At 43.0% G+C, this 13126-nt stretch overlaps 1 protein-coding gene across 2 annotated transcripts in view; it reads left to right on the top strand.

Moving 5' to 3' along the window:
* Window positions 1-12776, top strand: part of DYRK2 (dual specificity tyrosine phosphorylation regulated kinase 2) — a 52503-nt gene extending 39727 nt beyond the window's left edge. For both annotated transcript variants that reach the window (XM_075342456.1, XM_075342455.1), the window contains exons 2-3: window positions 338-462; window positions 9527-12776. In XM_075342456.1, coding sequence (XP_075198571.1) covers window positions 338-462; window positions 9527-11128 — 1727 coding nt within the window. In that variant the 3' untranslated portion in view covers window positions 11129-12776. The remainder of the gene's footprint in view (window positions 1-337; window positions 463-9526) is intronic.
* The last annotated feature ends 350 nt before the right edge of the window (window positions 12777-13126 follow it).

The raw sequence follows: 13126 nt of genomic DNA, 5'->3' as shown, positions 1-13126 counted from the left end.
CACGACATATTGAAACGTGTAAAGCAGCCTTCATACAGGATCACATGTACACCTTTTCTTATTTATTCTATGTAATACCGTAGTAACAGTTTATTCTCGTATTGTGTACCACCGCCCATACTTCTATTCTGTACTGTAAGGTTGCGGTCCTGTTATATGGACATTTGGTGCGATGTCAGTCGTGTAATTTGAAGCTCGTGGGCCCCAAATATCATATAATAGTAGTCTCTTCATATGGTCTATAGGCACCTTTTGTACTCTTTAGGCTCCTGCACCTATTGTAGTTACACCCCGGTGTGATGTATATTTGAGTCGTGTATTACCTTTTGTATTTTAGGCAGAGGAAGTGAAGGTACTAGTCAACTGCAGCCATCTCCGGCCTTGCCCCGTTCTGCAGCTGGAACCGTGCCATCGTCACCGGTATCATTGCCACCCTTACGAACCAGCACCGCAACACACACGGTAAGTGTCTGATGGCCGCTTCATACATTAGCCCATCACTCCTGCCTATTTTCTATCACATTCCTAATTTGTCTGTTAACGGCCTTCTAATTTCAGCCAAGACATTGATATTTATAGAAATAAATGTGCAAGGTACAGTCAGTGACAGCCAAGCAGCATTTCGTCTCCGTTTCATGTCTGAGGGGAGGCTGCAAGGCTCATCGACCTCGGGATTTCTCCTGTACATTACCCGAGGAATGGATGTGCTTTTACACTACTGAATTATTAGTTTTATTCTTGTGTTTATGCTTCTGTATATTGTGTAGTGTTTGTATATCTTGTGCAGTATTATTTTAGGGTTTGTACGTGTTGTGTAGTGTTGTTTTAGGGTTTGTACGTGTTGTGTAGTGTTATTTTAGGGTTTGTACGTATGGTGTAGTGTTATTTTAGGGTTTGTGTATGTATGGTGCAGTGTTATTTTAGGGTTTATGTATGTATGGTGCCGTATTATTTTAGGGTTTGTATATAGTGTAGTGTTGTTTTAGGGTTTGTACGTATTGTGTAGTGTTGTTTTAGGGTTTGTACGTATTGTGTAGTGTTGTTTTAGGGTTTGTACGTATTGTGTAGTGGTGTTTTAGGGTTTGTACGTATTGTGTAGTGGTGTTTTAGGGTTTGTACGTATTGTGTAGTGTTGTTTTAGGGTTTGTACGTATTGTGTAGTGTTGTTTTAGGGTTTGTACGTATTGTGTAGTGTTGTTTTAGGGTTTGTACGTATTGTGTAGTGGTGTTTTAGGGTTTGTACGTATTGTGTAGTGGTGTTTTAGGGTTTGTACGTATTGTGTAGTGTTGTTTTAGGGTTTGTACGTATTGTGTAGTGGTGTTTTAGGGTTTGTACGTATTGTGTAGTGGTGTTTTAGGGTTTGTACGTATTGTGTAGTGGTGTTTTAGGGTTTGTACGTATTGTGTAGTGGTGTTTTAGGGTTTGTACGTATTGTGTAGTGGTGTTTTAGGGTTTGTACGTATTGTGTAGTGGTGTTTTAGGGTTTGTACGTATTGTGTAGTGGTGTTTTAGGGTTTGTACGTATTGTGTAGTGTTGTTTTAGGGTTTGTACGTATTGTGTAGTGGTGTTTTAGGGTTTGTACGTATTGTGTAGTGGTGTTTTAGGGTTTGTACGTATTGTGTAGTGGTGTTTTAGGGTTTGTACGTATTGTGTAGTGGTGTTTTAGGGTTTGTACGTATTGTGTAGTGGTGTTTTAGGGTTTGTACGTATTGTGTAGTGGTGTTTTAGGGTTTGTACGTATTGTGTAGTGGTGTTTTAGGGTTTGTACGTATTGTGTAGTGGTGTTTTAGGGTTTGTACGTATTGTTTGCATTCTTTCTTTGTTCAGATTCTGATATGTCCCATTATTTTCCTATAGATAGATCAGTGTCTTATTTTTGTCATTATCTGGATGTATTCTTCAGGTTTCTTCTTCACCTTCTATGAACCTTCTCTAACAGATACAAATGGCAGCTAATGGTCTTTTATAGTTAAGCATGTTTTGTATTATTCATTAGAGAATGGAGCGTTTTTAGTTAATTATCTATGCTGGGTCACATTCGGTCATGTCATATGGCACCCGTTTTCCACAAACTGCTCCTTTCTCCGTGGTGTATAGCAGCTGTTGGATGCCCTGGCTATTGGGTGGACAGGTGGCGGACAGCTGCTCAGTATTGAAACATTTTAGGAATAAAAGTCAGTTCCCCTTTCTGCTTCTGTTCCATAGTTGTATTCATAGGTTCCCCTTCCCTCCATAGTTCCCAGCATCAATCAAAGGATTTGGTAGTAAATATCTATTTACTTCCTTGTCTTCTTCTGGTGCTATTCTGTTGCATACCTTTAGGCTATGTGCCCACGCTGCGGAAAATGCGCGGAATTTGCCGCAGATTTTTCAAACATCTGCAGCACAGCTACTCCCCAGCCATTTCTATGGCATTTGGGACATGCTGTGCCCACGCTGCGGATTTTTCCGCAGGGGAAATAATGCGGATTTCCCTGTGGAAAAATCAGCAGCATGTCAGTTATTCCTGCGGATTTCTCCGCAGGGTCCCATATACTTACCTGCCTCACCGGAGTCACTTTCTCCGTCCGGTGTACAGGAGCGCGGTGAATCTGGGTACAGGAAGGAAGAGGTGGGCGGGGCCTGCACAAGCTCCGGTCATGTGACAGCCAGAGCTAGTTCAGGCCCGCCCACCTTCTCCTGCAGACGCTGATAGTGACACAGCCGCCGGAAAGCAAGGTGCTGCATGATGGAGGTAAGTATGAACTCCCGATCACTGCAGCACTTGTTCTGCATTGATGAAGCAGTGCCGAAGCCATGGTACTGTATCCTCAATGCAGAATGCCCGCACCATATCCGCAGGACATTCCGCAGCATGGAAACAGACAGAAGTTGTGGTGCGGTTTCCTGGGAGCTCCTGTGGAATGTCCTGCGGATATATCCACAGAACACTGTCCCCGTGGGCACATAGCCTTAATATCATCAAGCTGGTCTTCAGTTGTTACACTTGGCTAAAGGCTTTGGTCAGGGGCAGGGAACCATTTTTTTTTTTTTTGCCAGAAGCCATATAGATATTTATAACCTCATTTGGTGGCCTTACAAAATTTATAAAAAAAAATCTAAACTTAAAATTTATCCTGCCATAGTTGATCAAACATTTGATTAACTCACTCCTAATATTAAGGCCTGAAACTACCTCTCTTTAGTGAGTTGTGTGATTTTAGTTGATATTTATGTTGTTGCTGCTTCTCCAGGTTTGCTTTGTTCTGCAGCGCAGGCGACTCATTGTGATTATAGGTTTTGTAAAAAAAAAAACGACTTGCAGCATTAAAGAGAACTTGTCTAGTGATGAGGGAACTCCTCCGATGTTTGGGATCGGGAGCCTCGCCCGAACTTTTTGTAATGTTAGAGTTCAGGGCCGAAGATAACGCGAACTTGCGCCCTACCCACGAGCATGGACTTTACAGTTATGGGATGGGGTGGGGGGGCTGTAAAATAAAGAATATAGTAAATAATAAACATTGTCATTACACTTACCAGTCCCGCGACACGTCCTCCAGACCCGCTCAGCTGCTGTCTCTCAGCCGCTTCTGTTTCCGGGTCCGATCATTAACTTCCGGTGGTATTCATTGCACTGCTTGTCGCTCGGCAGTCTTTAGCTTTTTAGGCCGTGTTTACAGTGACATCAGGGCTCACTCGAGTCCATGGCTTAGCCATGGACTTGATTGAACTTTGACTATCACTATTAGGCCTAAGACACACGGCATGAAAATCGGAGCGAGTAGAGTGCGATAAAACATCGTATTCTACTCGGACCAATATTAGCCTATGTGTCAGCACCCATGAGTGATTATGTTCTCGGTCCCAATCGGACCGAGAAAACAATCGCAGCATGCTGCGACTGTAATGCGAGTCTTTCTCTCGCACCCATTCAAGTCTATGAGGCAAGAGAAAGATCGCACTGCATTCGCGATACACTGGTGTACCGCCAGTGCAGTGTGAGAATGGCAATAGCCGGCAACGGAGGCGAGAGGGAGATAAATCCCTCCCTCCGCAGCATCGGCCCACCCCTTTTCAGTGCCTGCCCTCCCCTCCTGAGTGCCACCCCCCCGAAGCTGAGGTCCACAGTCACAGTGATACTCGCATGACACTCTGCTCCCGCTGTGCTGCCAGCGTGAGCCGAGTGTCATGCGAGGATTGCATTAGACCCCGTGTGACCCCGGCCTTAGCCTGCTTCTTGCTCTGTATAGATGCTTGTTTGTACAAAGCGATGAAGCAGAGCTGACATTACTGTCCTTACTTCTCGATCTGTATAGACTCTTGTCTGAGTGATGAAGCAGGGCTTCATAGAGTGATGAAGCAGGGCTGACATTGCTCTCCCTGTGGACTACATCAGACTAAAGATTTTTTTTTTTTTTTTTTTTATAATAAAGATGGAGGCTCTAAATGTTTTTGATTCATTTCTGCCTATGGTTTTACCTGACTGGCGATCAAAATACGGCGGGAGCCAACGCAATTTTTTTTTTTTTTTTTAAATAATTAAAAAAAAATGAATGGGCTTCTTGCATTTTTATTCTCAGAGCAGATAAAGCGGATGGCTACGGGCTGCTACTCCCCGCTGCCTGGCTTTACCTTTGTTGGCAATCAAAATTCAGAGAAGCCCAATATTTTTTTTGAATTATTTAAAAAAGAATTTAAAAAATTGCGTTGGCTCCTGCCATTTTTTGTTTGGAGCCAGGTAAAACCAGTCAGCGAGGGGCTGGAATCCTCAGCGCAGCGTGACCCAAGATGTCTGCGAATTGCAGCCCCCAGCTGCCCCAGAAAATGGCGCATTCATAGAAGCGCTATTTTCTGGCACCTTACCCGGTTCGTCCAGTGGCCCTGATGGCGGTGGCACACTGGGTAATAAAGGTTAGGGCCAGCTTTGTATTATCAGCTAATACTAAGCCCGAAATTCATGGTGTCATGTCAAATTAGACATACCCACCATAAATTTCTAGTAAACCGTAAAAAAAATATATTTTTATTAGAAATTAAACAACAAAAAAACACATTTAGAGACTCCATCTTTACTATAAAAAAAATCTTTAGTCTGACGTAGTCCACAGGGACAGCAATGTCAGCTCTGCTTCATCGCTCTGTACAGACAAGCATCTATACAGAGCGAGAAGCATGCTGACTGTGATAGTCAAAGTTCAATGCAGTGAACCCTGATGCCACCGCAAACACAGTCGAAGACTGCCGAGTGACAAGCAGTGTAGTGAATACCACCGGAAGTTAATGATTGGAACTAGACGCAGAATTGGCCGGGAGACAGCGGCTGAGCGGGTCTGCAGCACACGTCGTGGGACCGGTAAGTATAATCATAATGTTTTTTTAATAATGTGCTTTTTTTTTTTTTTTTTTTTTTTTTTTTACAGCCCCTGGACCCGAACTGTAACATGGGTTTCCCAGGAAAACTCATGTTCGGGACCGTGTGCACGAACACTGTGTGTTTGGTACCGACTTTAAACTGTACGGTTTGGGTTCGACCATCATTAAACCTGTGCGGTGGAATATGCACCCAGAACCCTGCCTAACCGTGCCTGTATACAGTAGCATAGGTAAAGAAATCTGTCAAAGTATTTCTTCAGATCTTTTATCGTAAGCTAACGAGTGCGGGGACTAGTCCCCTGGGTGTTAGTTCCCCTGGCTACTCTGTCCCTGTGGGCGTAATAACATGCTATTGAATGCGCAGCTTCAGAGCATGGTCGCGCTCAACTTTCCACTGCCATCACCTCCACTAATCCGCTAGATTATAGCTCAGTGTGCATGATCTTGGAGTTTGTGTCATGCGCACAATGAAGCCGGGTGTACGCGTCCTGGTTTCAAACTGAAGTAGTGCGCATGACTCAAACTCCGAGATCATGCGCACTGAGCCGAAATCCAGCGTCGGGCGGTAATGGCAGCGGAGAGGTGACTGAGATCATCCTCTAATGCTGCGCATTCATTAGCATGTTAGCACACCCACAGGGGCGTACTAATTGCTAATGAGGGTGACTGGCTAGGGAACTAACGCCCAGAGGGCTAGTCCCTGCGCTCATTAGCATACGGTAAAAGATCTTTAGAAATACTTTTTCTAAAGATCCCATTATCTATGCTAGTGTATAGAAGGACGGTTAAGGCCCATTTACACACAATGATATCGCTAACGAGATATCGTCGGGTCACGGTGTTGGTGACGCACATCCGGCCTCGTTAGCGATGTCGTTGTGTGTGACACCTTTTTGCGATCAGTAACAATCGCAAAAAGGTGTCAAATCGTTCGTCGTGTACACGTTAATTTTTAAAAACTCGTTCTTCGTTTGCAACGCAGGTAGTTTGTCGTTTCTGCGGCCGCATACATCGCTATATGTGACACCGCAGGAACAAGGAACAACATCATACCTGTGGCCGCCGGCAATGAGGAAAGGAGGTGGGCGGGATGTTTCAGCCACTCATCTCCGCCCCTCTGCTTCTATTGGGTGCCCGCTTAGTGACACCGCTGTGACGCCGAACGAACCGCCCCCTTAAAGGAGAGATTGTTCGACGGCCACAGCGACGTTGGTGAACAGGTAATTGCGTGTGACGCTGCCGTAGCGATATTGTTTGCTACGGCAGCGATCACCCCGTGATGCGCCACCGACGTGGGCGGGTGCTATCGCTCGCGACATCGCTAGCGAGGTCACAGCGTGTAAAGCCTGCTTTAGGCAGGGATTAGCAATATGCACCCAGAACTGCTCGTGGTTTTTGTTGCATGTTGGACCTGACAGGTTCCCTTTAAGTTGTTCTGAACATAAAGGCAGATTATATTGCATGACTCCTCAAAGTGGGAAATTCATCACTGCTACTATAACATTTATAAAACTAAAGCAGGGGAATGTTTGCTATATACATCACATAGGACACACTGAAACTGCTGTATGTGCAGCGCACAGGAGACATTGGGGCTGCTGTATATGCAGCGCACAGGAGGCACTGTGGCTGCTGTATATTCAGCACACAGGAGGCACTGTGACTGTTTCCGTCATCATTGGGACATGAGTCCAAGTGCACTGAATCTGCTCACAAAGAGTTTGCTGCCACTGACCAGTGTCAGGTCGTAGGTAATTGTTCCGTTCACTGTTGCAGATGCTGCATATACATGCTCCCAGTGTAGGGAGGAGTTAGAGGGCTGGTAGCCCCACCAGTGTTGTCCCTGGGAGTCTGCCCGAGGTTGGAGGCTCCCCACCCTTGGCTGAGGTGAAGGCTGAAGAGTAGAGTTGCGTGAGTACCTAACTATTCGTACTCGCTATACCCATAACGAGTACTGTCTAATACTTGCGTATTCATTCCGAATAGTGTGTGCAATGCAAGTCAATGGGGAAAAACTCAAAGTGATGAGTAACCCGAATTCTGCACTATTTGCTACTTGCACAAATAGTACAGCATTCAGGTTACTTGTTACATTTTGAGAATTCCCCATTGACTTGCATTGCACGCACTATGCGGAATGAATATGCGAGTATTAGACAGTACTCTGTATAGCGAGTACGATTAATTAGGCATTCGCTCAACTGTACTAAAGAGTTGTCCTGCACAGCTTCCTTTTAGGCGCCTTTCACATTGCATTTTTCCTTCCGCTCACAGGTCCCGTCGGAGGATCCATCCGAACCGCCCCTCCCCCACTCTACCAAGCGTGTTCCAGACGCATGCGCCCGGCAGGGCCATTCACTGTTATGGAGCGCACTGCATAAGCGTGTGCTCTGTTTTGTGCCATTTCGTACATATATACGTTTCTTCAGACGGACACCCGAACGTAGGTGGACTACGTTCGGGTGTCCGTCTGCAGAAACGTATATATGCACAAAATGGCACAAAACAGAGCACACGCTAACGCAGTGCGCTCCATAACAGTGAATGGCCCTGCCGGGCGCATGCGTCTGGAACACGCTTGGTAGAGTGGGGGACGGGCGGTTCGGATGGATCCTCCGACGGGACCTGTGAGCGGAAGGTAAAACGCAATGTGAAAGGAGCCTTATAATGACATATGCATTTATTCCGACAAGCAGAAAAGGATAAGTATCTGCCAGACCCCTCAGGTGCCATTTATCTCCCAGAGAAACAAGGACCGGACAAGCAATCCGTCGGATCTGTCTCTGGGGGTCACCTATTAAGCATGCATTATATAAGTGACTGTCAGCTGATCCTTCTTTTTTATGAGGGGCATATATTATATAGAAATGGTAGATCCAGACAGTATTAGAAATGCTGTAATGTAAGACATTTCTTGTTGGTGTATGGGCATTGACATAATATCAGCTAATAGTTGTTACCTTGGAGACATTTGTATCTTACAGAATTGTGTAACTTATGTGCCTAAATTATTATTTATTTATTTTTTTCTTTTTATCTTCAGTAATTAAATTCCAAATTTTTACCCTGCAGATGAAAAGATGTCACAGAATGGGATGAGTGAGGAATTTACTATAGGCAGGGCAGTGCTATGCTTGCCAGGGTCATACATTTGTGGGTTTTTTTTTTTTTTTTTTTTTTGTAGACGTCATCTATATACCCTTATTTCATATAAAATATGTATTGACAACAGATTCAGGGAGTCTTCTTACTGGGGACTCAAATGCTGGCAGCTAGAGTCTTCAGTGGGCTGTTCAGGCCAGTCTCTTGGATTACGCAGTGCAGAAATTAGGCAGGTTTTTTTTTTCTTTTTTGGCTTTCATTTTTCTATTTTACTGCAACATTAAGCACATTTTCACCCCAAAATGATTGTACAAAACCCTGATTTAAAGGAAATCTATCAGCAGAATTTCAACTCCCCTCCCCCAAACTATTCATGTGTATATAGCTCTTTTAAAGATAAGTCCAACAATATTTTAACATGGCCATTGTGTTCCTCCATTACTGAGAAATCAGAGTTTTAAATATGCAAATGAGGGTGTAGATCTGAAGCCTCAGTCACTCCAGCTCTATTTCCTGCCCAGCTCTGCCGCCTCCTGCTTGACTCACAGCTCCTTTATGTGAAGTCACAGAGCATGAAGACTGTCAGTCAAGCAGGATGTGGAGCCGTTGTGCGGGGAATAGACCTGGAGTGACACAGGCTTTAGATCTACTATAGCTCTTCAGCCTAATTTACATATCTAGTGAAGCGCCGATTTCAGTAATGGATGCATGGACTGGCCATATAAAGGTGTCGTTTGAAAGGGCTACATGTACATATAAATATGTTTGGGGGGGGTGAAATCTGTGGACATCTCCCCTTTAAATAATAGGTTTTTGATGGTAATTTCCCTTTATGGAGTTATTGTTTGAGTCAGCCTTTTTTTAATGCCCTGGAAGTTTGAGGAAGGATCAATAGTGACAAGGTGTCAATATCTAGGACTGTGCATGAACAGATATGTAAAGCATGCTACATAATTTTGCCTGGTTGAGGCATGTGAACAATGTTCCAGAACAAGATTTACATCACTGCTGACATATTTTCTGAGATGGTTAACATATAAAAATTAAAACATGACATTTGTGTATTTCAGATTGGAGGCAATAAGCACACCATGAATGAACATCTGCACATTGGCAGCCATGGACAAATCCAGGTTCAGCAGCTGTTTGAAGACAATAGCAACAAAAGGACTGTTCTGACGACACAACCCAACGGGCTCACAGCTGTTGGCAAAACTGGATTACCTGTCGTTTCCGATAGACAACTCGAAAGCACACACCGTAGACAAGGAAGTTCTAGCTCTTTGAAATCCTCAGATGGGACAACCAAAGTAAAGTCCTCTTCATTAACCCCAGAACAGGCAATGAAGCAATACATGCAAAAATTGACAGCTTTCGAGCACCATGAAATTTTCAACTATCCTGAAATTTATTTTTTGGGTCCAAATGCAAAGAAACGTCAAGGTGTGATTGGTGGCTCAAACAATGGTGGTTACGATGATGACCAGGGATCGTATGTGCAAGTGCCACATGATCATGTCGCTTACCGTTACGAAGTTCTTAAGGTAATTGGCAAAGGAAGCTTTGGGCAAGTTGTGAAGGCTTATGATCACAAACTCCATCAGCACGTGGCCTTAAAAATGGTAAGGAATGAGAAACGTTTCCACCGCCAAGCCGCAGAAGAAATCCGTATCTTGGAGCACCTAAAGAAGCAGGATAAAGACAACAACATGAATGTCATCCACATGTTGGAGAACTTTACATTCCGCAATCATATCTGCATGACGTTCGAGCTGCTGAGCATGAACCTTTACGAGCTCATAAAGAAAAACAAATTTCAAGGCTTCAGCCTGCCTTTAGTCCGCAAGTTTGCGCACTCAATTTTACAGTGCTTGGATGCTTTGCACAAAAACAGAATAATCCACTGTGACCTTAAACCGGAAAATATTTTATTGAAACAACAGGGTAGAAGTGGCATCAAAGTGATAGATTTTGGCTCCAGCTGTTATGAGCATCAGCGTGTGTACACGTACATACAGTCCCGCTTTTATCGAGCTCCAGAGGTGATACTTGGTGGGCGCTATGGCATGCCTATTGATATGTGGAGCTTGGGTTGTATTCTAGCAGAATTATTGACTGGTTATCCACTTTTACCTGGGGAAGATGAAGGAGATCAGTTGGCATGTATGATTGAATTACTTGGGATGCCATCTCAAAAATTGCTAGATTCTTCAAAACGAGGCAAGAATTTTGTCAGCTCCAAAGGTTACCCTCGCTATTGCACTGTTACAACTCTGCTAGATGGGTCTGTGTCTCTGAACGGCAGCCGTTCTCGAAGAGGAAAGCTACGAGGCCCTCCTGGGAGTAGGGACTGGGTAACTGCATTGAAAGGCTGTGATGATCCCCTGTTTCTAGATTTTCTAGCACAGTGTTTAGAATGGGATCCTGCTTTGCGCATGACACCTAGCCAAGCGTTACGACACCATTGGCTACGCAGACGCTTGCCAAAGCCTCCAACTGGAGAAAAGGCCTCTTCCAAAAGAATAACTGAAAGCTCTGGTGCTATAACATCCATTTCTAAGTTACCTCCCACGTCAGCCTCCGCTGCAAAACTAAGAACTAATTTGGCCCAAATGACCGATGCCAATGGAAATATTCAGCAGAGGACTGTGTTGCCAAAGCTTGTTAGCTGATCTAATGAACAACTCTTTGACCACCTTGTTGAGCCTTATGCTTACAGCTCACATTCAGAATATTTTTAATTGCTCTGTTTTTACCAACTTTCTGTGCAGCCATTATCATTTTTTTTAGTAACAATGCAATTTTGTATTTAAATATTGGGGACGATGCTTTAAGGTTTTATCACTTTTGTTTGTGTTTTTTTTTTTTTGTTTTAAGTATATCGTTTATAATTGGCTTTGCCTAGAAAGTGTCAAAATCAGTGGCTGGCCACTGACCTAGTGACTGTTAAACATAACTTATTGTCTTCTGATGGTTTAATTAGCATTGATGACTTTTTAAAGCCGTGACTATAGTACTACAACAATCTAGCCCTGTGTTATTTCACCGGCTTCGCACAGAGACGCACACTATGATATGTTGATACGGTGCACCGTTGGAGAGGAAAGATCCCTTGTTGGGTATGCGTTTTGCATATTTAAGAAGTATTTCAATGAATTGATGGACAAGGTTTTTAAGCAAGTAAACAGGTATGAGGGAAAGTGAACCATTTTTAAAGATTTCTATACATGTATTTATTATTTTTAGGTACTTAGAGATCGTTCGGTATACACCACCCATGCCCATATGCCCACTCATTGCTCAAACCACAAGCAGAACACTGATCGTAAGCAATCTCTATGTTATACATAGTGCAGTGTCATGGGGTGGGACGTGACACCAGGACCACTAAAGAGAAAAATCCCTGTAGTAGAAGCAAAACAGAAAGAGATAGATAGTGAAGTAGTTATACAATCCGGGAGGTAGGAAAATGCAAGTGTATTTACGGGTTCCAAAGTGGAAGTCAGAAGAAATGGCGGTCTGCCAGGATTCTTGGCCTTCTTGAGATGGAAAGGGTAAGGGATTGCAAGATCTCGCTCGCCTAGTTTGTCCTTTTTTAAAATTCCGCTATTGTTTCACAAATTCTTCCTATGGAGACAATCTCTGTCATGTACCGCCTTCTTCAGGACCTGTACTAATCATGGCATAGTATACAGCATATATGACGAGGAATTACTCTTTGCTGTTGATAGCTATGAATTTCAATACCTGACATTTTTTTAAAGGTGCCCAAACACTTTAAATAGTGTTTGCTAACTACTATCTCAACTCCGCCATACACATGGATGCGCAGTTGTGCCGAGCGTTCATGTGTTCTCTATAGGGGGGCAGAGTAAGCCGTTGCAAATGTGCATACGTGGATAAGAATACGATTGGGGGGGCTTAAATTCAGACTGCCCATCCCCATATCACCGGACGTTCTCTGGAGAGGGAGAGTCGGAGACCCCAATACATATTAGATAGTTGGCTGAAATTGTTGATTTTGGACAACTTTAATCTAGAGTGTACGGGGTGCTTAGTTGTAGCATTAAAAGTACTTGCACCATGGCTTCCCTTTTCAACATAGGTGTTCCTGGTAGTCTGACCTTCCAGAATATGTTGGTCGGGAAGACCCCCTATGGCATGATTTAAAGTTGGATATGACACTTATTGCATATATGGTGCTGTCAGAATACTATTCAGTCCCAGGAGCACTTAGCTTGAGTTTAGTGACATTAATAATTTTAATATTTAAAAATCTTTACAAGCAAAATATACTGTATATATACTGTGTGCATATAATATAAATATATATAATATATATATATATATATATATAAAAAAATAATTATAAACTGTGTATATGTGTGTATATGTATGTATGTGTATGTATGTGTGTGTGTGTATATATATAATATATATATAATTATATATACACACACACACACACACACACACACACACACTGTATATATACAGTATATTTTGCTTGTAAAGATACATAATATATATATATATATATATATATATATATATATATATATATATATATATATATATATATATATATATATATATATATATATATATATATATATATATATATATATATAGTATTCTTTACACCATAACCCAATCTCTCCGGATGGTAG

The sequence above is a fragment of the Anomaloglossus baeobatrachus genome, chromosome 4, assembly GCF_048569485.1.
Source record: "Anomaloglossus baeobatrachus isolate aAnoBae1 chromosome 4, aAnoBae1.hap1, whole genome shotgun sequence".
Classification (NCBI taxonomy): Eukaryota; Metazoa; Chordata; class Amphibia; order Anura; family Aromobatidae; genus Anomaloglossus; species Anomaloglossus baeobatrachus.
This window is presented reverse-complemented; position numbering and strand designations above follow the sequence as displayed.